We start from the raw sequence: 26,014 nt of genomic DNA, 5'->3' as shown, positions 1-26,014 counted from the left end.
GAACAGTTTTTGCTGTATCACAAAGATTTTGTGCCATTGTGCTTTCATTCTCATTTGTCCCTCTGTATTTTTTAATTTCCTCTTTGATTTCTTTGTTGACTGATTCAAATTTTAGTGGCGTGTTATTTAGTTAGCTTCCATGTATTTGTGTTCTTTCCAGATTTTTTCTTGTGATTGATTTCTAGTTTCATACAATCGTGGTTAGAAAAAATGTATGATAAATTTCAATCTAATTAAATTTATTGAGCTTGTTTTGTGGCTTAACATGTGATCTACTACACATTCCTTATGTATACTTCAAAAGAAAATGTATTCTGCTCTTTGGTGATGGAACGTTCTGAATGTATATGTTAGGTCCACTTGTCCATGTGTCATTCAAAGCTATTGCTTCATTGTTGATTTTCTGTCTGGGTTATCTAGCCATTGATGTAAGCGGAGCATTGAAGTACCCTACTATTATTGTATTACTGTCAATTTCTTCCTTAATGTCTGATAATAGCTGCTTTATGGGTTTGCTCCTTAGCCAAAGAGAATGTAGACCTTAAAACACCCTTAAATCAGGGGCACCTGGGTGGCTCAGTGTGTTAAAGCCTCTGCCTTTGGCTCAGGTCATGATCCCAGAGTCCTGGGATCCAGCCCCTGCATCAGGCTCTCTGCTCAGCAGGGAGCCTGCTTCCCTTCCTCTCTCTCTGCCTGCCTCTCTGCCTACTTGTGATCTCTGTCAAATAAATAAATAAAATCTTTAAAAACAACAACAACAAAAACAACCTTAAATCAATCCATAAGCTATTATTACTCTATTTTTCTTTAACTGAGTCACCAAGCACCTCAATGGCATATTTCAGGAAGCTTAAAAAATGTCTGTCAAATCATAGGTCAGTGCCTAACAGTGGAGTGCCTAACATGTTAGTCAAGTCAATACACCTACAAAAGAAGTAATTCTCCAGGTTTTAAAAATATGAAATGGACACTATAAATTTTCTGCAAATTCATAATTTTTTACACATTTTGCAACTGAGAGAACATTTAGTAATATTAAACATTAAGTTTATACTAACTTATGTGTAACTTTCATATAAACATTATGAACAAAAGTAGATATTTTCTCAGTGTTCTGAACCACAGACATATCTGAAATATACCACTAATACAAAATAGCTGAAACTTTGTTATGAAAATAAATGAAAAACCTAGCGTTAGATGTAAGATACATCAATGTATAGAAATGGACTTTGATTAGAAACAAAAAAAATAGAGAAAAACTTATAGAAATGGCAAATCATTTTATGCAGCTTTTATAAAAGTGAAGTTGGATCAATACAGGATGATCATATCAGGAATAGAGAACTAAACTTTACTATTTGTGAAAGAGAAAGAAAGAGAGAGAGATGCTCTCACTCAAAGCAAAAATGTCAGAAGTCACCAGGAATTTTAATTGCTCCCATACAAAATCAAGAAAAGAAAGCACAATATCTACACCAACTAAAGAGTACCAGCTAATGTTCTTAGCAGAACCAATTCACTAGTTATTGCTCTGTTTACACATCCCCTGACAAAGCTAATCATTTGTATATTTTTTAAAATGGTGTTAGCAACTTTAAAGCCATCAGAACCAATAAAGGGTAATATATTAGGGATGCCACAGGTGAGGACTGGTGTTTAGTTCAGTACTCTGGACTCAGTTTATCTAGCATCTGCCTGTGTGAATACATATGATCAGTATAGGGCATTTCAACTGGAAAATTACTATCTTTCCCAGTTAGAATCTAGACGCTAATTCGTAAATTAATGATTGTTCTTCCGCTAAGAATATTAGTTACTATTATTTCTAAGCTTTTAAATACCTGCCCTCCCTCTGCAACTATTTTTCCCTGAAATTTTTAATAGATTTGTCTTATCAGTCTTCCTCCTAGATACTTAGAGGAATAAATGCTATTATCAAAGTGTACTGCAAAAGTAAAAACATTTTAATAGGATTACGATAACAGAATCTTTATCCAGTGACTGTTGCAAAGAAAAGAGAAAAGGAGACTGCTTTTAAGATTAGAATATAGACTTTGAAAAGAAAAGAGGATTATCTTATTAGCTTGGCAACTGATGTACAGCACTCAAAATCCTGTTTCTTGTTTAGGAAAGAATCATTTCAGGTAAACATGCTTTTAACTGGCTATGAGTGTGACATTCATCATAGCAAAAGAGCTAGGAAAAATATAGTCAAAGATAGCCATTCTGCAGATTCATGCCAGCTGTGAGTACTTTTTTCTGAATCTGAAAGGCAATCTAACATCCCAGTAACTAAATATGTGCAGCTGCTATGTATAAATAGTAGATAAATGAAACTGTATACAGAAACATACTCTCATGGAGATTTGGACAGAAATATTTTCACTTGAACTGTAAAATAAGTTAATGAGTTTAGTTTTTCTGACACCTTAAAAAAAAATGTTTAATTGAACACGAGCTAGGGACAGAGTTACTGGCATTAAGAAGGTATTGATCCCAGAAAGATTTGAGCTGTATCTGGTGAAACCACAAGAAAAAAAAGAGTCCAGTTCTGGAAGACATTAAATGGGTTCAAGACCATGGCCCGAGAGAAACTCACTATCAGGAGTTATGTGAACACAGATGGAATCAAGAGAAAATCAATTAACTGGAGGCTGCCTTTAAAGCAAAACACATTGATAAGACAGCTGATATCCACCGACCAGCTCTCTCTTCCACATGGAACAGACTCGTTCCCTGCAGGATGATCTACCAACATGCATGGACTATCTCCAGTCTGCAAGGTACATTGTGCTTGGTTCTGACTTAATTCTCCTCTTGACTGATGTTCTCTATACTTCAAAAAGAGATATCTTCTCTATCAAGCATTCAGTAGTATTATCTATATACATTTAATTTTACTATTTTAACTAGAAAACTACTAAGACTGTGAGTTTTCTCTTTTCCACTTAATGTCATGATTTTGAAATAGTTTTAAAATTTCTCCCAGTTCTAAACGGTGAAAATATTTTAGAGGAATAATTAAATGACTGATTGGCATGAAATTAAAAACTAAAATTAGTATAAAAAGGAAGATATTCAAAATATATAACCACCATTTTCCTTGTTTTGCCAAACATTAATCTTTTTGTTGATGAATTTTGGAGGTGGGAACAACAGAACCAGTTTCAGAGAAGGTGCCAGGAGAGTAGAGATGAAGGATCTCACAGAGCAATGGTTATTACCAAGTGATGTGGAAGTATGTCAATATTGTAACAATACTGGCCCTGCTGTACAGGTGTTTACTAGATAAATACCAACCTGGTTATGACAAAAATGATTTATGTCAACAAATAGTTGATAATAAAGAAAATGTCTTTAAGATACCATTCATGATTTGATCCATCCAAGATCAAATCCTATCTCCTAAAACTCAATTCCATAAACTTAAAACTGGATAACTACCAGATATCTTTTAGCAGCATTAATTTCATCCTCTTATTCTAAGAGTTCACAAGAGGCTCCTCTGTCACTCTTTGCTCCTCCACGAACCCATCCAGTGGTGACACATTTGGCTCTCTCCATTTTACAGCTGTGCAAAGAAAGCAACAGTGAAGGAAGTGGTAGTGTGAGTTGTGGTATGGTATCTGTTCTTTTGACACTTCTCCAGGCCTGTGCTTGATTCCAGAATTAGTCATCAGAAACGCATGTTTAGCCACAATTCCCAGTAGTGAATAGAAACACCCATTGTTCAAAGGAATAGCAGGTTCTCTCTAGGAAACACCAGAGAATAATACGAAAATAAGATCCTAAAGGCCACAGAGGTGACTTTCTCTACTAAGTAACTTTCTCTACCCTTCTTTTTTATAATACCCAATCTATATCTAATATCTAATTTCTATATGGAATATCTAATGTCTAGTTCTTTTCATCACATAATAGCATTTTGAAGCCAGAGACAATAAAGTATTTGTCTTTGTCCTCAATGTCCAGTCTTGGCCTGGACATACAGCCTATTCTCAGTCAACAAATGTGACAGAAGGAAATACCATTGCAGGATTGGCTAGGAGCACAGGATTGGGAAATTGCTGAGACGTGTGTAAAGAAGTCACACTCAGGGTACCAGGTGGCTCAGACCCCATTCCTATCACTCACCCATGAATTACCTGTGTGGCACAGCTCATTTCTAGCCTCCATCTCCCTGTCATGAAAAGAAGGAGGGTGGCCCCCTCAGAAAAATAAATAAAATATTTTTTTTAAAAAGGAAGTATGAGATGCCATTAACTGTGGCTTCCATTTTATGGAAAATGGGGGAAACAAATCTTGATTTTGGAAAAAATATAAAATTTTCATATGTATCTTTTATTATCAAATAATTAGTTAAACAAAATCATTAGAAGTGACTTTTCTGAACCATTAGAACTTGACTTTTCTCTCCATGCTTATTCTCTAGAAAGCTAATGAGTTAGATTCATTTTCAAGCAAAGGCTAGCTGGAAACAAGAAAAAGATATAAATGCTTTTTGCAAAATCATTATAGGAATCTAATAAAATGGTAAGGATCATGCAGGCTTATCATGCCAATGTACACCAGCTGACCAAGATGCGGGAAAAGGATTTTAAAGGACACAGAAGGTTAATACAAATCCAGGCATTTGTTTCATCATTGCTGAGAAGGTATGAAGGTGAAAAGAAACCAAAAAGCTGATGAAATGGGAGACAGAGTTCGAGCTACCATAGAGAGATTTTTAAATTAACTGTCGTAACTTTGAGAAAAGTCCAAATGAATAACCAATAAGGATCCAAACAAATTGCATCAGATTTAAGTCCATAAAAAAATTTAATCATTTGAAAATAGATCTTGATATGTATGATATGATACTAAAGATTATGACACTTCAACCCTAATACTTCATCTATATCTTCTAAGAATAAGAATATTCTCTTACATGACCTGAATACAATATTCCAAGAAAAATCACATTAATTCAATATTATCTTATATTCAGTCCATGTTTAAATTTCTCTTGTTTTCTCTAAAATGTTTTCGATAGCCTTTGCACAAAGTGGGAGTGGGAGATACAGCATAGAAGCAGCAGCCTGAAAAATGCCGGGATATACAAGAAGGAGATTTGTTTACTTATCTCAGAGTATGTGCTGGAGAAGCAGGGATCTTTGGGAGACTTCTCCAGGAACAAATAAGCTGGTGGAGCAACTTCCCTCCTGCACCACCCAACCTAGACAACTGCAAGAAATAGCAGAGCACCAACAATGCTACCTAACATGTTAACAGTGAGCCCCGCCCTCTGTTCTGCTGACACACCCACTCCAGCCAGACCTTATTTCCAGGTCCCTTGCCACTGCAGACATTCACAAACTTTGCTAACACCTTGCCCTATCCCAATGTACTTCTGCAGATCCACCCCTTCCAACACAGCCTGCCTCAGACACTAGGTACAGGTCCCCTCCTGCAGCAGAGCAGTGCAGACTTTGTTGGCACAACACACCCCATCCCCTGTTCTCTTGAAGACCTGTCCCCCAGTTGTGCCCTTGGCCAGAGCCCATCCAAAGTGGTGCCACAAGCCTGGCAATATGCAAGTAGCAAACACAGGGGCCAGTACCATACCAAAGTAACTCCTGCTGCAGGTAGGAAGGTCCCTACACACCCATTCAACTGTGGCCTCAGCAGTAGGCTGGGGGCAGACATCTAGATTGAATGCAAGCCCCGCCCACCAACAAAAGCTTCTCAGGGGAAAACACAGGGAAAGTACCCTGCAGTTTGGTGCTACTGCAACTCTGGCAAATTCCTGGTCTGATGACTTAAGCTCAAGGCAGACCCAGACTGGCCCACTAACAATAAAGGAAGAAAACCATGCCTACAACAGGCAAAGATAGCCACTGCACATGATTGGACTAAAGGCAAAAGTGGCTCAGCCACATTAGGGCATACACAACACACAAAGGAAATGCCTCTTAAGCGTCAAGTTCTGGTGAACAGGGGACATCAATGAATAGATCATCCAATCAGAAAATCAACAAGAAAACAGTGTCTTTGAATGACACATTGGACCAGATGGATCTAACAGATATATTCAGAACATTCCATACTAAAACAATGGAATACATGCTCTCTTAAAGTACACATGGAACAGGGCTGCCTGGCTTAGTTGGTTAAGCATCTGCCTTCAGCTTGGGTCATGATCCCCAGATCCTGGGAACGAGTCCTGCATTGAGCTCCTTGCTCCACCACAAGCCTGCTTCTCTCTCTCTGCCTGCCTCTCTCCCTGCTTGTGCATTTTTTCTCTCTCTCTCTCTGACAAATAAATAAATAAAATCTTTTTTTTAAGTACACATGGAGAAGTGTCTGTTCATATCTTCTGCCCTTTTTTTGATATGACTATCTGTTTTGTGTGTGTTGAGTTTGAGGAGTTCTTTATAGATCCTGGATATCAGCCTTTTGTCTGTACTGTCATTTGCAAATATCTTCTCCCATTCCGTGGGTTGCCTCTTTGTTTTCTTGACTGTTTCCTTTGCTGTGCAGAAGCTTTTGATCTTGATGAAGTCCCAAAAGTTCATTTTCGCTTTTGTTTCCTTTGCCTTTGGAGACATATCTTGAAAGAAGTTGCTGTGGCTGATACAAATGGCTATCAGACACATGAAAAAATGTTCATCATCACTAGCCATCACGGATATTCAAATTAAAACCACATTGAGATACCACCTTACACCACTTAGAATGGCCAAAATTAGCAAGACAGGAAACAACATGTGTTGGAGAGGATGTGGTGGGAATGCACGTTGGTGCAGCCACATTGGAGAACAGTGTGGAGATTCCTCAAGAAATTAAAAATAGAGCTTCCCTATGACCCTGCCATTGCACTACTGGGTATTTACCCCAAAGATACAGATGTAGTGAAAAGAAGGGCCATCTGTACCCCAATGTTCATAGCAGCCATGGCCACGGTCGCCAAACTGTGGAAAGAACCCAGATGTCCTTCAACGGACGAATGGATAAGGAAGATGTGGTCCATATACACTATGGAGTATTATGCCTCCATCAGAAAGGATGAATACCCAACTTTTGTAGCAACATGGACGGGACTGGAAGAGATTATGCTGAGTGAAATAGGTCAAGCAGAGAGAGTCAATTATCATATGGTTTCACTTATTTGTGGAGCATAACAAATAGCATGGAGGACAAGGGGCGATGGAGAGGAGAAGGGAGTTGAGGGAAATTGGAAGGGGAGGTGAACCATGAGAGACTATGGACTCTGAAAATCAACCTGAGGGTTTTGAAGGGGTGGGGGGGGTTGGGGGAACCAGGTGGTGGGTATTGGGGAGGGTACGTATTGCATGGAGCACTGGGTGTGGTGCAAAAAACAATGAATACTGTTACTGTGAAAAGAAATTTAAAAAATAATAATAATTTAAAAATAAATAAATAAAGTACACATGGAACAATCTCCAGATTGATCACATATTAGGCCACAAAATAAGTCTCAACAAATTCAAAAAGACTAAAATCATATCATGCATCTTGTTCAACCCAACACTAAGAAAACTAGAAATCAATCACAAGAAAAAATCTGGAAAGAACACAAATGCATGGAGGGTAGATAACAAACTACTAAACAATGAGTGTGTCAACCAAGAAACCAAAGAGGAAATAAACATATACATGGAGGCAAATGAAAGTGAAAGCACAACAGTCCAAAATCTCTGGGATGGAGCAAAAGCTGTTCTACAAGGGAAGATTATAGCAATATAGGCCTACCTCCAAGGAAAAAAAAAGTTTCAAATAAAGAAGCTCACCTTATACCTAGTGGAGCTAGAAACAAACAAACAAACAAGACCTAAAACCAGTATACAAGATGAAATAATAAAGATTAAAGCAGAATTAAACAAAATAGAAACTGAAAAAAAAAAACAATAGAACAGATCAAAAAACCAGGAGCTGGTTATTTGAAAAAAATCAACAAAATTGATAAACCTTTAGCCATAAAATATAGGGAACTCAAATAAACAAAATCAGAAATGAATGAAGAGAAATGACTGACACCACAGAAATACACAGGATTGTAAGAGAATACTATAAAAATTACATGCCAACAAACTGGGCAACCTAGAAGAAATGGACAAATTCCTAGAAATATAATCTCCCATGATAGAATCAGGAAGAAATAGAAAATGTGAACAGAACAATTACCATCAAGGATACTGAATCAATAATCAAAAACTTCCAGCAAACAAAAGTCCAAGACCAGAGACTTCACAGATGAATCCAACCAAACATTTAAAGAGTTACCACCTATTTTTCTCAAACTATTCCAAAAAATAGAAGAGGAAGGAAAGCTTCCAAATTTATTCTATGAGGCCAACATTACCCTGACACCAAAACCAGATAAACACACTACAAAAATAGAGACGTACAGACCAGTATCTTTAACAAATATAAATGTAAATATCCTCAAATAAAATATTAGCAAGCTGAGTCCAACAATACATTAAAAAATTATTTAGCATGATCAAGTGATATTTATTCCTGGGATGCAAGGATGATTCCATATTCACACATTAACTTATGTGATACATCACATCAATAAGAGAAAGAATAAAAACCATATGATCATTTCAATAGGTAAAGAAAACACATTTGACAAAGTACAACATCCATTCATGATTTAAAAAAAAATCCCCATCAAAGTTTACAGGGAACATTCCTCAACATAATAAAGGCCATATATGAAAAAAACACATATTCGATGGTGAAAAACTGAGAGCTTTTCCCCCAGATCAGGAACAAGACAAGGAGGTCCATTCGCACAACTTTTATTCAACATGGTACTAAAAGTCCTAGCCACAACAATGAGGTAAGAAAAAAGAAATAAAATGCATACAAATTGGTGAGGAAGAAGTGAGATTTTATCATTTTTTGTAGAGGGCATGATACCAAATATAGAAAACCCTAAAGACTCCACCAAAAAACAACTGGAACTGATAAATGAATTCACAAAGAGTGCAGAACACAAAATAAGTATATAAATCCACTGCACTTCTCTACACTAAGAATGAGGTAGCAGAAAGAGAAATTAAGAAAATAATCCCACTGACAATTGCTCCAAAAATAATAAAATATCTAGGAATATACTTAACCAAGAAGGTGAAAGACCTATACTCTAAAAACTATAAAACACTGATGAAACGAACTGATGACACAAACTAGTGGAAAAGTGTTCCAGCTCATAGATTGGGAGAATAAATATTGTTAAAATGTCCTACACTACCCAAAGCAATCTAAAGATTTAATGCAATCCCAATCAAAATACCAACATCATTTTTCATAGAACTCAAACAAACAACGCTAAAATTTGTATGGAATCACAAAAGACCCCAAATAGACAAATTTTGAAAAAGAATAACACTGGAGGTATAAAAATCCCAGATTTTAAGATATACTACAAAGCTATAGTAATTAAAATAGTATGGTACTGGCACAGAAATAGACACAGAGATCAGTAGAACAGAATAGAAAGTCCACATATAAACCCGCAATTGCATAGTCAATTAATTTTCAACAAAGAAGGCAAGAATATGTAATGGGAAAAAGTCTCTTCAACAAATAGTGTTGAGAAAATTGGACAGCTATATGAAAAGAATAAAACTAGACCACTTTCTTTTACCATACACAAAAATAAACTCAAAACGGATTAAGGACCTAAATGTGTGAGACCTGAAACCCTAAAAATCCTAGAAGAGACCACAGTTAGTAATTTCTGTAATATCAGTCATAGTAACATTTTTGTAGATGTCTCCTGAAGCAAAAGGGAAACAAAAGCAAAAATAAACTATTGGAAATATATCAAAATAAAAGGCTTCTACACAGCAAAGGGAACAACAAAACTAAAAGACAACCTACTAAATAGAAGGTATCTGCAAATGACACATCTGATAAAGAGTTAGTATCCAAAATATATAAAGAACTTATATGACTCAACACCAAAAAACCCCAAATAATCCAATTAACAAGTGGGCATAAGACATGAACAGACATTTCTACAAAGAAGACATCCAGATGGCAAACGGTTACATGGAAAGATGCTCAACCTCACTGATCATCAGGGAAATGCAAATCAAAGTCCCAATGAGATATCATCTCACACCTGTAAAAATGGCAAAAATAAAAACACAAGAAACAGCAAGTGCTGGAGAGGATTGGAGAAAAAGAACCCTCATGCACTGTTGGTGGAAATGCAAACTGGTACAGCCATTATGGAAAACAGTATGGAGGTTCCTCAAATATTAGAAACATAACTATCATGTGACCCAGTTATTACACTACTAGGTATTTACCCAAACAATACAAAAACACTTATCAGAAAGGATATATGCACCTCTATGTTTATTGCATCATTACTTACAATAGCCAAATTATGGAAGCAGCCCAACTGTCCACTGTTAGATGAATGGATAAAGAAGATGTGATATACAGAATACAATGGTATTCTACTCATTCATAAGACATAATGAAATCTTGCCATTTGCAGCAACATAGATGGACATAGAGAGATCATGCTAAGCAAAATAGGTCGGTCAGAGAAAGACAAATACCATATGATTTCACTCATATGGGCAATTGAAGAAATAAAACATCCAAAAAAAAAAAAAGGAGAGAGAGAGAGAAAAGTCAAAAAACAAACTCTTAATTATAGTGAACAAACATGGTGACAAGAGCAGAGGTGGATGGGACAGGGTGATGAAATAGTCAAAAGGAATTAGTGGTATACCTATCTTGATGACCACCCAGTAATGTAGAGAATTGCTGAATCCCTTTATTGTACACCTGAAACTAATATAACACTGTATGTTAACTATACTGGATTTTTTAAAATGATACCAGCCACTTGTCTTATAAAATGGATTCTGGACTTGTCACATTATTCTATGATTACATACTGATTTAACATTTTTATCAAGAGTACTATATAGGTGATACTGTATTCTTCTTACACATGAAGAAATAGTTAATGTCAGCTGGTCCCACTTTCAGCAATGCTAATTTGTGTAAGGTGGTGTCCTCTGAATCTCTTCACTATAAAAGCACATTTCCCCCTTGGTAATAATTTAAGTCATATGAGGGGTGATATGTTAAGATTCTGAAAATGCCCTGAATCCTCAAATGACTTTCACATCCACTGATAATCTACTTTATCAGAAATTTAGAACAGTTGTCTAATTCTATCATTTCCTTTGCACTGATTAGCTGACATTTTATGAAGAACAGGTTTCCTCACTCTTTCATCCTTTCTCTTTCTTTTTAGTATCACTGTTAACCGATGGACATCTGAAAATTTTATTTAATGTTGTAACCTTTTAATGTTATTATTATTTTGATGTTCAAATGGTCCTGAAATTTGCCAAAGGGAGCTCCTTCATGTCATTGCGTGTGTGTGTGTGTGTGTGTGTTTAATGACACTTTGAGGTTTTCAAAATTCCTTTGTTTCTTTTTTCCAGCTTTATTGGAATATAATTGGCAAACAAAATTATAACATATTTTGCTCATTTGATATATGCATACATTGTAAAATGATTCCCACAATCAAGTAATCAAGTTAACATACCCATCACCTCACACATTTACTTTTTTGTGTGAGAATGTTAACATCTTCTCTCGGCAAATTTCAAACATACAATACAGTATTATTAATTATAGAAACCATGTTGTCCATTAGCTCCTCAGAACTTATTCATCATGTAACTAATAATGTGTGCCCTTTGATCAATCTCCTTTCATTTTACCTCCCCCCTGCCACATCCCCAGTCCCTGGCAACCACCATACTGCTCTTCATTTCTGTGTTTGTATTTGTCCTGTGTCTAATTTACTATATCCTACTGGCTCATCCATATTGTCATAAATGGAAGAATTTCTTTCTTTTTAAAGACTGAATAATATTCCATTGTGTGTGTGTGTGCACGCGCGCACACACACATTTCCTTTATCCATTCATCAATCAATAGTCACTTAGGTTGTTTCTGTATCTTGACTACTATGAACAATCCTGATTGAAACATGGAAGACACAGGTAACTCTTTGAGATAGCAATTTTGTTCCCTTTAGACACAAACCTAATAGTGGGATTGCCAGATCATATAGTTCTATTTTATATTTTTTTAAAGAATTTGCATACTGTTTTTCATAAAGACTGTACCAATTTACATTCTTACCAACAGTATACAAAGGTCCCCTGTTCCATATACCCTCATCTATGTTAATCTCTTGTCTTTTTGATAATAGACATTGAAACAGGCATGAAGTAATATCTCACTGTGGTTTTGATTTGCATTTCCCTGGTTATTAGTGATGTTGAGCAATCTCTCATCTACCTATTGGCCATTTGTATGTCTTCTTCGGAAAAACTTCTAGTCAGGTCCTTTGCCCATTTTTCAGTTGAGTTATTTGGTATTTTTGCCGTGGAGTTGTATGAGTTCCATATATATAATAGAATAAAGTAGAAAGGAATAAAATAATGATATTATTATATAATTTTATATGAATATTAACCCTTTGTTGGCTATCAGTTTCCAAATATTTCCTCCCAATACACAAATTGCCTTTTCATTTTGTTGTTTCTTTTGTTGTGCTGATTTAATTTGATGTAGTCCCATGTGCTTATTTTTGCTTTTTTGACTTTGTTTTTGGTGTCAATGTCAAATCCAAAAAAAACATTGCCAAGACCAATGTCAAGGAGCTTTTTACTGTTTTCTTCTAGGAGTTTCATACGTTTAAGTCTTACATTTATGTCTTTAATCCACTTTAAATAGATTTTCATGTATACTGTAAGATAGGGGTTCAATTTCATTCTTTTGCATATAGATATCTAGTTTTCCCAATACCACTTATGGAAGAGATTACCCTTTCCCCATTGTGAATTCTTGGTATCTTTGTCAAAAATTAATTGATCTTAAATGCCTGGGTTTATTTCTGAGCTCTCTATTCTATTCAACTGATCTATATGTCTGTTTTTACACCAAAATCATACAGTTTTCATTACTATAACTTTGTAATACGGTTTGAAATCAGGAGGAGAACTGCCTTGATTTCTGGCACTACAGACTCACCTATATTTCTCAGCTCTACACCTATAATGAATGACCCATTTATCCTAGGGGTATTTTTTTTAAGCAATGTTATTGTAGTAAAAACTGAAAAACTGATGAACTAGAAAAACAAATGTGCTGAAGTACTCAGAAATACACACACACACACAAAAATCAAATTAGGGTTACTGTGTGTAAACATTAATCATTAATATAATTTTGAAAAGTTCCTCAATTGGTTCTTTTCAGTATACTGCAGGGATTTAGTTTGTTGTTTTTTTTTTTTTAGCTATATCTTCAGGAATTAAGATACAAATCAACACGTGAAATCAGTACTCAAGAAACTAAAAGCTAGATGGGTGAAGGGTATTAAAGAGGGCTTCTGTTTTGATGAAATCTGGGTGTTGTATGTAAGTGATAAATCACTGAATTCTACTTCAGAAACCAATACTGCACTGTATGGTAACTAAGTAAAATTTAAATTAAAAAAAAAATAAATGAAAAAAAAAAAAAGACATTCCTTTTTCCTAAAAGCTGGTGAGGCTTCTTTATGTTATGCCCACATGAAACCAGACAACTGATCAATTTGACTGATTCTTTCCAGTTGGCCAGTTTAATAAAAAGAAAATGTAGGAAGCCTAAGACTAAGTCAGATAAATGGGTTTACATTGGACTCAGCTCTGCTTCTTCAAGGGAGGGGCCCTGACTATCTCAGATCTTGTAGAAAGGAAGGCCACTGCAGGCGGTCTGTAAGCCCTGGACAGCTCCAGAATCATCTCATTTCATCCACTTGCACATTGGTGTCCTCATACCTGACATGTACTTCATCTCATTTCTTTCTTCCTAGTTCTTCCATTATGATACAACCACTGCATGCTTCCCAGTTTTCAGTGTGGGCCAAGTCTCCTGATCACTGCTCTTACTTCCCTCCCTTGGCCCTTGGTCCACTGACTCTAGTAAGAAACTCAGTAGCAGCCCCACCCACAAGCTCTATGGACCACATGCTTAAAGAACCAACCTGCCTATCTACCAACCTCGTGCACACAAAGTCTCCATTCCCCCTTGGTAATACACTGAAAGACAGTATTAGAATAAAATCTCATTAAAGCTCAGGACACAAAACTGGGTGAAATGAAGTTACCATCTTTGTCACTTTCATGAGTTTCTCTTTTCCTGCCAAGACTGGCAATGACTGCTTTTACCAAGGGCTCTTCTCTACTGCTGGAGACAGTGTAACCTCTGAGGTCACACAGACTAGTTCCTCTTGTTACCAGCTCTGTGAACCTGGCAAAGTTACTTAATGCTTTTAAGCCTTAATTTCCTCATCTGGAATTGGATATATTAATAGTAGGTATATTATGGGTCCAAAGGAGTGCTCAGTATCTGGCACTTAGTAATTCATCAATTATATTAGCTCCTATTATTATTATTATGGCTTTATTCTCACTCCCAGGGAATTTCACCAAAGACATCCTTACCACTTTCATGCAAACAACTTCCAGATTTATTAACTCCCTTCATCCCTAACATGGTCTTTAAACTCAAGAACTGTCCTAGAAGGATCCTATGAGGCTTCTTTAGCTCCCTAAACTCAACATTTCCAAACAAATCTTCTCTAGTACACTCAATTTTTTCCTCACAATATTTTTCACTTTTTATTTTTAGACAATTATGGATTTGCATGCAGTTGTTAGAGATGATACATGAAGATCTTATATACCCTTTACCTAGTTCTTTGCTAGAGAAATGTGATAGAAATTGGAAGGTTTTGATAGATAGACTATACTGAAAGAATGACATGCTCATTTGCAGATGGTAGTAAAACTCCAGAAAAGCAACAATAAACATTTCTCCCATTGAAGAACCTCACAGCATACACACAATTAAGAAAAAAAAAAATCCCCAAATCTCCCCCAAAGAGTCTTGGTAGCATTTTCAGTTGGTTCCTCCTGCCACCTTGCCCTGGTTTCAGGGTTCGCTCTTTCCAGCCCTGATCCTATATTTGATTGGCCTAAGCCATTCTCCATGCCAGTGTTTGGTTTAGGAAGGGGCCCATGACACAGCTCTGAGACATGAGGCACAAGAGAGAATCTACTGGGCAGTTTGTCTTGCCCTTAAAAAAAAAAAAAAAAAAACAAGGGCAGGAGAAGGAGCCATCTCATTTTTCTGTCTCTGAACATTGTTTTATAAAGATGTATTCAGAGCTCCTGAAATCACCACACAACTATAAAAGGCAAATATGAGCCAGCACTGAACACAGCAGAGCAGTAAGATGGAAAGAAGGTAGGTCCCTAATGAAATCACTAAGCCTCTGAAAATACCCAAAACCCCTCTGTCTCAGGATATCTTGTTAAGCAAGATCATGGGTGTTCTGTTTGGCGCCTACAAGAGTATCCCAAATAAAACAGCAATTATAAGTGGATCCAGTCTCCAAGCCTGCCTGACATGCTGATTTTTAAGAGAGAACCTATAGTCCAGTTGGTTAACAGTGTGTTCATACTTAAAATGAATATTCTAGAAGAGAAACAGTCAGCTCTGCTGTATAACTGGTAAGAAAGAGCAGTATAAAAAGCACAGGCTCCAGAAGCAGGGAACCCAGGTTCAAATCCCACCTTTGCAGCTCACTAGCTGTGTGGCCTTAAGTAAGACAATTTATTTAAGTTGTTCATTATGCCCATGGTAATACCTCCCTCATAGGTTTATAGGGAGTATTAAGTGCAATCATGTAATAATAAAGGGCCCAAATAAATGTTAGTTTCTTTTCCCCTAATTAATCCTTTGCCAAAATGAAACACTAACTCAGTTTATTAGGCCATAAATTCAGACACTTTCTTTCCAGCAGGAGTTACTCTGACAGCAGAGTTGGTGTCATCAAGAGTAATTTCTACTGAAAAGGTTCCAATCTTAACATTTCCACTGTGAAACCTAGTGTGGTGCAGAAAGGATCAGGCAGGTTTACTTTCAACTCCAGAGAAAATTGATGTGACGATAACCACAGTGGAAGGGTTTATATGTCCTTGATTGTTTTATTCTCACACCTTAAAGGTATGTGAGTGGAATTAATGGGCTGCAGTGAAAGTGTGCTTGTAGCAACTTTTCCTCCAACTTATTTCCAAATTTCGTTACATTTCATCAAAAAATAATCACATTATACTGATATCATTACCAAACTCCCCAGAAAATTCAACACACTATTTTATGGATATATTGTGTTTGAAGTATGAAAACAAAAATAGAAGTTGGCATTAAAAAAAATACACTTTATTCTTGACATAGCAATACAGGCTATTATAAAAGTATTCACTTTTTATAATAAATGAATACAAGTTTTATTTACTTAAATAGTCAATGATCTAGTTATACTTGTGCACTAATAATAATTAGGATAAAATTGGTAAAATTTACCTGGAAGACAATTTGACACCAAAATCTTTAAAAATACCTTTATACTTTGACCTAGAAATTCCACTACTAGGAATTTATTTTAAAGAAAGAATCAAGGATGTGTACAATGATTTTTTTCAAGAAAAATTTTTCTTGCAGGAAGAAAACAACCTAAACATTCAACATTAGACGATTAGTTAATCTTCTTTGGATGGAAATGCCCAACCAACGGAATACTACACAATCATTAAAATGAAGTTCTAGAAAAGCATTTATTGGCATGGAAAGGTGCGCATGATATATTGCTAGGATTTCAAAGGCCATACACTATTTACAGACTGCTTTACAGTTTTGTTTTTTAAAATATATTTATTTATAAAAGTATCAAAAATGCATACCAGAATAAATGCAAATGATGTTTCTTTCTAAGAATTTTTATTTCTTCTGTTTGATTCTATGCATTTAATTCAGTATGCAAAAATTAATTTTATAGTAAAGAAAATTAAGTTTTAAAAAGCTCAAAAGAATTAGTAAGTTTACTTTGAAGCTAAATAGCAAATAAATCCCCTCACTATTCATTACATGGATTCTGAGCTCTGGTTTCTCAGATTTCCCCCAAAATCTGATTTAAGAAGTTAAAATTTAAGAGACTTACCTACCTCATCTTACTGTTGATCACAAACTGGAAAACTGCTGAGTTCTATTTCTGGCTGGAGGTGGTCTCTTAAATCAAAGATTCCCATGCTCCTGCAATGAGGCACAGTGAAGTTTTAAACACTACCTGTTTAGTTAGCTCTTTATGGTTCCAGGGTAGCTTTCTCTAAAAAGCAAGAAACTGGCTGGGGTCCACCCTGGGATGCTGCTCTTGGATGTCATCTCCAAGTGCACAAAAGCTCTGGTCTCTACTGGAGTCATGCCTATTGTATCCACCTGGACTCTTATTTATTTATAATATTAATAATTATTATTGTAGCTGGTGTTTATTGACCCTTGCTCTAATGTTCCATACATTCTATCAAGCACTGTTCATACATTATTTTGTTTAAGCTCTTAAAAGCATCCCAGGAAGATTAATGCTATCCTTATTCCCATTTTATAGATGAGAAAACAATTTGCCCAAGATTACATAGCTAGTAAGGAGTAGAGTCAAAATGGGAACCTGGATCTACCTCAATTTTATTAGATGTCCCTTAGCCATTTAAATGAGTGTGTTTATAATTAATATTAGAGAGAAAGTTCAATTGGTCATGCCTGGGTCTTCTTAAACCAGAACAAAAATGATTTCAATAAAATATTAGATCAATAGTACAACCAAAGAAATGACTCTGCTACACAGCCATGACCTTGGCTACCAGTGGCAAGGACAGCCAAGACATAACCAGGATAACCAAGAGCCCTTGTGAGTTCAGCTCCACACTGACTTGCTTAAGCTTGTCACTTAACCTCTCTAAACCTCAGGTCCTTATGTGGAAAATGAGCTTTATTATACTTAAATACCTCATTTGTGAGTATCAAATGAGACAACGTATGTGTAAGCACTTTTAAAAGCACAAAGGGCAAAAATCTTGATTAACCTCTCCCTGAAAATTACTTCTGCCCTCAAAACCCAAAAGCAATGTAACTTTTATATTGCATTTTACAAAAGACTGAGTGACTGAGGGTCTTTAGAAATACAGAGAAACAATGTTGGGGGTTAAAAATCCCATGTGTAATGTTTTCCCATGTTTAGCATTCAATTAAGTAAGTCCTGAGGAAAAGTCACTGAATAGATGTGACCTTCTCCCATCTGAGGCTGTTTGACTTAATGTTTCCTCCCCAAGTGCATGAACTTTTGAACAACAGGAATTTTTGCCACAGGACTTAAGACTCTCCTGTGACTTGATGTCAGGAAATCTCCTTAGTCATTTTGGTTTCTGCTCTCTGGGAGCAAAGTGGAGGCTTTGGCTCTGAGTTGCTACACATTCTGTTTTAACTTAGGATAACATTTGGCTCAATAATTCAAAAATATTACACCAAGGCTTAAGATTATATTTGCATGATGGAATAATCTTTTAAAAAACTAGTATCTGGGGAATAGGGGAAATGAAGGGATATTTCTTGACCATTTTTTAAATTGTAAGAGCACGGGGCGCTTGGGTGGCTCAGTGGGTTAAGCCGCTGCCTTCGGCTCAGGTCATGATCTCAGGGTCCTGGGATGGAGTCCCGCATCCGGCTCTCAGCTCAGCAGGGAGTCTGCTTCCCTCCCTCTCTCTCTGCCTGCCTCTCTGTCTACTTGTGATCTCTCTCTGTCAAATAAATAAAATCTTAAAAAAAAAATTGTAAGAGCACTACATGCCCATGTTAAACAATTCAAATAGCACATGTACAGTGGAGGTAAAAGTGCCCACTCAATGCACATTTCCACTTCTCCTTAATAAACACTACTGACAGTTTCTCGTATATATTTGGAGAGTTTTTCTATGCTTAAATAAGCAAATGGATATAAATATATCTTTTTTTTTTAAGATTTTACTTATTTACTTGACAGACAGATATCACAAGTAGGCAGAGAGGCAGGCAGAGAGAGAGGAGGGGAAGCAGGCTCCCCGCGGAGCAGAAAGCCCGACGTGGGGCTCAATCCCAGGATCCTAGGATCATGACCTGAGCTGAAGGCAGAGGCTTTAACCCACTGAGCCACCCAGGTGCCCCTAAATATATCTATTTTTTAACAAAAACAGTATCACTTATTCTATACAGACTGCTCTAAAAAAATGCTTTTTTTTCCTCCTAAAAGTACACTTGTATAGTTTCTCATATCCACTGCTATGGATTTAACAGTTTTAAAATCTCCTCTGCAGTATTCTATTGCATGGCTCTACCATAAATTATTTAAATATTTTTTTCTGTCTATATATTTAGTTGTTAATATATTTCTAGCATCACAAATAAGTTTGCAAGCAACAATTTCACCACATCTTTACTCAATTATGTATTTTACTTAGAAGTAAAATGGATAGGTCACAAGAGATGTGCATTTAAAATGGTGTCATTCATCATCACTAGCCATCAGGGAGATTCAAATTAAAACCACATTGAGATAACACCTTACACCACTTAGAACGGCCAAAATTAGCAAGACAGGAAACAACATGTGTTGGAAAGGATGTGGAGAAAGGGGAACCCTCTTACACTGTTGGTAGGAATGCAAGTTGGTGCAGCGACTTTGGAGAACAGTGTGGAGATTCCTCAAGAAATTAAAAATAGAGCTTCCCTATGACCCTGCCATTGCACTATTGGGTATTTACCCCAAAGATACAGATGTAGTGAAAAGAAGGGCCATCTGTACCCCAATGTTTATAGCAGCAATGGCCACGGTCGCCAAACTGTGGAAAGGACCAAGATGCCCTTCAACGGACGAATGGATAAGGAAGATGTGGTCCATATACACTATGGAGTATTATGCCTCCATCAGAAAGGATGAATACCCAACTTTTGTAGCAACATTGACGGGACTGGAAGAGATTATGCTGAGTGAAATAGGTCAAGCAGAGAGAGTCAATTATCATATGGTTTCACTTATTTGTGGAGCATAACAAATAGCATGGAGGACAAGGGGAGATGGAGAGGAGAAGGGAGTTGAGGGAAATTGGAAGGGGAGGTGAACCATGAGAGACTATGGACTCTGAAAATCAACCTGAGGGTTTTGAAGGGGTGGGGGGTGGGAGGTTGGGGGAACCAGGTGGTGGGTATTGGGGAGGGCACGTATTGCATGGAGCACTGGGTGTGGTGCAAAAACAATGAATACTGTTACGCTGAAAAGAAATAAAAAATAAATAAATAAAATAAAATGGTGTCAGATATACTAACAGCATTTTTCACAGAACTCGAACAAACAATCCTAAACTTTATATGGAATCAAAAAAGACCCCAAATAGCCAAAGCAATATTGAAAAAGAAAAACAAAACTGGAATTCTCACAATCACAGATTTCAAGATATACTACAAAACTAGAGTAATCAAACAGTATGGTACTGGCACAGAAACAGACACAGAGATCAGTAGAACAGAATAGAAAATCCACATATAAACAATTACACAGTCAATCTTCAACAAAAGAGGCAAGAATATGCAATGGAAAAAAGTCTCTTCAACAAATGGTGCTTGGAAAACTGGAGAGTAACATGCAAAAGAATAAACTGGACCGCTTTCTTTCACCATATACAAAAATAAACTCAAAATGGACTAAGGACCTGAATGTGAAACCTGAAATCATAAAAATGCTACAAGAGAGCACATGCATCGATCATAGCAACATTTTTCCAGATACGTCACTTATATGTGGAATTTAGGAAATTAAACAAATGAAAGGAAAAAAAGAGAAATATTGAAAAGATTCTTAACTATGGAGAACAAACTGATAGCTGCCAGAGGGGATTTGGGTGGGGGATGGGTGAAATAGATAAAAGGATTAAGATTGCATTTATCTTGAGCACTGATTAATATACAGAATTGTCAAATTACTATATTATACACCTAAAACTGTACATGTAACACTGTATTTTTAACTATACTGGAAATTAAAATAAAAATACTAAAATAGTGATAGATATTCCAAACTGCCATTTAAAGGTTGTTGTACCAATTTAATCTTTCCTTACAACTGGTACGCAAGAGCCTAACTTTCACCAACAACAGTATAGACTGTACAAGAATCTGTTAGACTGAGGTATATATAATATCAATGACTCGGTGGACACTGGATACCAAGAAACTGTAAATTCCTGCCTTTAAGTATACTGTGAATTATCAGTCTTCTCATTCTGAAAAGAAACAAGATTGCAGTGAACCCAGCCTCATCAAGAGAGGCTTAACACTTAACATGCTTACCCTGTGCCAGGCACTATTTCTAGTGCTTTTCTTGCATTAAGTCACATGTTCCCCCCGCCAATCCTAAATGGAAGGTACTTTCATCATTCCCATTTTACATGTGAGAAAACTAAGCACAAAGAAGTTAAGTAAATTTCCAACATCACGCAGGTGAAAAGTAACAGAGTTCAGATTTGAACCTAAGAAGTTTGAGCCCAGAGTCAAGTGCTTTTACCAATGACGCATCTATCTGACTCTGCACTTAATGATGTGCCAAACATATTTATTAAATGCCTGTTCAATGCATGGACCATCTTATCCTCACAACAATGTGAGTACTATCCCTATTTCTCAGAGATATTAAAGCGGCTTGCCAAAGTGACAGAGGGAGAATTAGTATGCAGGCATGTCTAATTCTGAAGTTTCTATTTATTCTACTGCACCATACTTCTTTAGAGAAGCTAGTTGTCATAATATCCATTTTACAGTTAGGGAAATCAAGTCTTCAGAATGAGGTGTATAAGGAGGCTAAACAGGAGTTGTCTCTGTCAACAAACAGAGCTTACGAGGGGCTGTATCATACCTAATTCTTCCTTTATCAGAGTTATGTAAAGTTCGGTTGTTTATGTAAAGGTGTGTAAAGAATGAAAAAGATATAAGAAAATATGACGTGCAAATAGAATTTCACAACTGATTAAAAGAAGGAGGTGAGGACAAGAGTAATCAGAGGGGACTTAACACAAGTTTGAATTGGGTAACAGGAGGCTGATATATAGGAATCAGAAAGGTTCAAAGTCTGGGCTCCAGAGTCTGGGTTCAAATCTCAGCTCAGGCACTTCTGACTTTGTATAAGTTATACTTTAAATGTATAAGTTATACTTTAAATAAGTTATAGAATTCTCAGTACCTCAGTTTCTTCATTTGTAGTATGAGGATTTTAATAGTAAGTGAGGACTATACAAGATAATGCATTGAAAATATTTAGCTCTGTGCCTGGCCCATAGTAAATATTCATGAAAGGTTATGTTATTGAATAGACACTGAAATGCTATTTATAGAGGTTATTGATTATGATAAAATAGAAGAAATGCTCACTTTCACAAAATCTTCCACAGGATATGATAGAGCTAATGATGATTAATTTAATCTTCAAATTATTCTACCTTCAAATATCTCAAACTCAACCCTGTGGTTTTTTTTTTTTCAATTTCACTTCCTATCACTCCCAATATGGTGCCTCTTCTCTATGCAACGCTATCACCTTGTTGTCTCCTGCTAACATCTTTCCTTTCCCTTCACCCCAAATCCCTATTCCTCCCATTTCCATCAGTTCCTGGTAATAATGTCCTCCAAACTCACCTTCTCCAGAGCTTCCTTGACCAGCCTGCCTGCTCTAACCACCCCAGCTGTGATCATTCCATTCTATGGGCAAACCCTAGAATGGTATCATTTTGAAACTAAGAACAAATTATATATACATATATATATATATATATATATATATATATATATATATATTCGTTTGTTTATATATATACACACACACATACACACACACACACACAACACACCATGCAGACAGATACATGTATATCTATATCTATATGGTTCTCAAGCTATGTTGAAAGTGTGTGTGCCTCCATAAATAATTGTTAATGATGAAATAGGAATAGCATCTCCTGTCTAAAGAGACAGATAAGAACCCTCCTGCTCCATTCACTCTTTTGCCCAAGGATAGAAGATGGCTTGGCAAAGCTATGCTCAATAAATGCTTACTTTAAGAATGAATGTTTTCAGTTATAGGTGCATGGTCAGTCTACAAATTATATTTCTAAATCCTCTTTCTATATTTCAGCCTTAAGAAATGAAATATTTCATAAAATAATCTCAGTCATATAATGGGGAAACTAATGTATAGAAGAAGTGTTCTACAATCATTTCAGGTATTATAGATAATACAAATGTGTTTTATACAATAAAGGCCTGGTCTACCATACATCTAAAAGGCAGTAGGAAATCATAATTAGAAACAGAAACAAGGCATTTTTCCTTTCACTATTTAGTATATGCAATATTCCCTACAAAATGGCACTGAATGTTTTCCTGCTGCTACATGGTGCCATATAGGCTCAGAAAAATAAGACTTCTTTTTATGCCTATGAAACTGACTTCAGATAAAATAACCAACTTCAAAGGTTGGTTGAATGCAAAGAATGTTTTTAACACAGCCCAATATTTGTATATATCCATTAATGCATATTGCAATACATATTTAAAAAGTGCTACTAAATTTCCAACCATCCTCTACATTCAATTTGAAACCCTCATCAAGATATTCACATTCAAAGACAAGGTTCCTACATCAAATAGGTCACAATCTTAGGTGCATTTAAATATTGGAAATGAATGGTACCTAAAATAAAAATCCTTTATACATAGAGCAATACATGAGTATAACATTAATAGCCCACACAGGTTTTTAATGGCTCCTAATATACTATGCCCTTTCAAGGAACCATTCATACATATTGAAATGCATTTTTACTATGCTACTTGGAGTAATTACAAATTGGACAAGGTTGATAAAAATCAACCTTAAAAGTTAGGTCATTTTCTTAAAATATACACAATATTCTGTAAGTTCACAGCTCTCTAAGTGATAAAATATTAGATCCTGAATGCTAAAAAGTAAAAGTAGCTTTCAAAATGATTTTTAAGACTATACATTTTTATTGTTACAATTCAGTAAACTATTTTACCTAAAGTTTACAGTCATCTCCAACTCAAAGCCAATAAAAAATCAATTGTTTGTTTTATAATCAATATCACAAAGCAAAAGCAATTAATAGCCAATGTAAAATAACCTATTTACTGCCTCATTTTAAATGTAGTGAGGAACTTAACAAGAATGCATTAATATTATCCTAGTCTGTTCCACTTAACAAGTTTACATTTAAGATGTTTCCATTTTCAAATATCAAACCCACTGTACATTTAGAAAACATACTTGGGAAAATCTATTATTATTTAATTTCTCAAAAAACTCCACTGCAACCTACTTTTCTTTGAATCTGAGTTGCTACATTATTCTCATCTTTACAACAATAATTATTGATCTCTCAGGAGCAAGAACATCATGTAAAGTGAAAGAATTACTATAATATGAAGATAAGAAAGTGAATAATAATCAAGTTGTATATCTTAAACATAGAGCACATTATAGTCATAATTGGCTTACCACCAGTTAGAAATATACATACACATTTTTCAAAATAAGTCTTTTAAATAAAGTAATACAAGCATCTTTCTAGCCTAAAGACTTGAAATAGCAATTAAGTCTGAACCTTAAATCATTCATCTCTATAACTAGAAGAGCAAGTCCCAAGGATGTAAATCTCACCCAATGAGACAAGGGATGTTGAATGTATTATTAATTGCTAAGTAATTTCTTAATTTTAGAATCTACCACCCAACACTGGCAAATAAATAATGTGATTTATAAGCCCAGACTCTCATGGTGCTTTACTAGAGTTCAATAAACGCATGCACATCCTAAACGTACAGTGTAATTGTGATTTCTACAAGCCAGGAAACATAGCAGGACTCGCAATAGCAAATCTACCCCATCTACTTATTATTCAAGCAGTAGTATTTAGAATACCTAAAATGCCTGCTGAACACTGCAGCTCAACGTCCCCCTGGGGTTACTTCTAAGCAGAACCACATCTCTTCTCCTCAGTGATTAGTGAGTTTTAAGAAGGCAGGTAACATGGGGTAGAAATTCTTATGCAGCAGGAAGATAACTCTTCTCGCCAAATTTTCAAAAACCAACACCCTCACACCCCAAATACACACACACACACACAAACAAACACACACACACACACACACACACACACACACACAATCACCTTTTTTTTTTTTTAAAGAAAGAAAGGAGGGTTTTTCAAATAGGTACCTAAAACATGCCATTTGCAAGGGGATGAAAAATGTATTTTTCCTCTACTTGCTGCTGTGTAAGATATTTACAGATCTGATTAGAAAACCTGTATGTACGTGAAAAGTAGTGCTTTCAGGGAGATTTCTTTAGTGAAATCTGCCTGTGCATAATGTTATGCAAACATGCCTACATTAACAAGGACACACACACGCACACCTAGACCAATAATTAAGCTTACACTGTCCTACAAGCCCCCTTTGACATTTTTTAGCATGCATATTATTCAGAAGACAGATTTTTAAAAAAATAATAAGCAGCTGCATATAATGCATGCCAAAGTGGCATGTTTAGAGAAGCAAATACATTACCAGACGCATTTTGAAGTTTCTGGAACACCTGCAGGTAAAAGGAGACTGTGAATCGGAAGCTGGCTACACGGTATTCCTCAGAATCACAGAGCTCGGTGTGACTGTGGGGGAATGTAAGGCGAGTATGAGGCTGGAAACCTTTGAGTTGAGCTCACTCTAAGCATCAGAAAGCCTCAAAGAGGGGAAAGAAAAAGGCAGCCCACAGACAGCTAGATGAGAAACTTCTGGCACCTCTCCAGCTCAGGAATGAATTCTCTGTAATTTGGAGACGTATAGTGATGGAAATGAAGAGAAACTTGGATTTACGGGTGAATTTGCTCAGCCATGCAGAAATGGGCAGGTAACAGTCTCTCAGCTCATTTTAAAACAGTCATTCAAGAACAAGACTGAATCAAAAAAT

At 36.0% G+C, this 26,014-nt stretch overlaps 1 protein-coding gene across 1 annotated transcript in view; it reads right to left on the bottom strand.

Moving 5' to 3' along the window:
* The window catches only part of IQCJ (IQ motif containing J), a 241,104-nt gene extending 215,346 nt beyond the window's left edge, over positions 1 to 25,758 (bottom strand). Inside the window, exon 1 of the mRNA XM_047728966.1 lies at positions 25,615 to 25,758. Within this exon, the coding sequence (XP_047584922.1) occupies positions 25,615 to 25,623 (9 nt within the window). The 5' untranslated portion in view covers positions 25,624 to 25,758. The remainder of the gene's footprint in view (positions 1 to 25,614) is intronic.
* Between the last annotated feature and the right edge of the window lie 256 nt (positions 25,759 to 26,014).

This window comes from Lutra lutra, chromosome 1 (assembly GCF_902655055.1).
Source record: "Lutra lutra chromosome 1, mLutLut1.2, whole genome shotgun sequence".
NCBI classification, from domain to species: Eukaryota; Metazoa; Chordata; class Mammalia; order Carnivora; family Mustelidae; genus Lutra; species Lutra lutra.
Note: the sequence above shows the minus strand (reverse complement) of the source record. Positions and strands in the feature narration are given on the sequence as shown.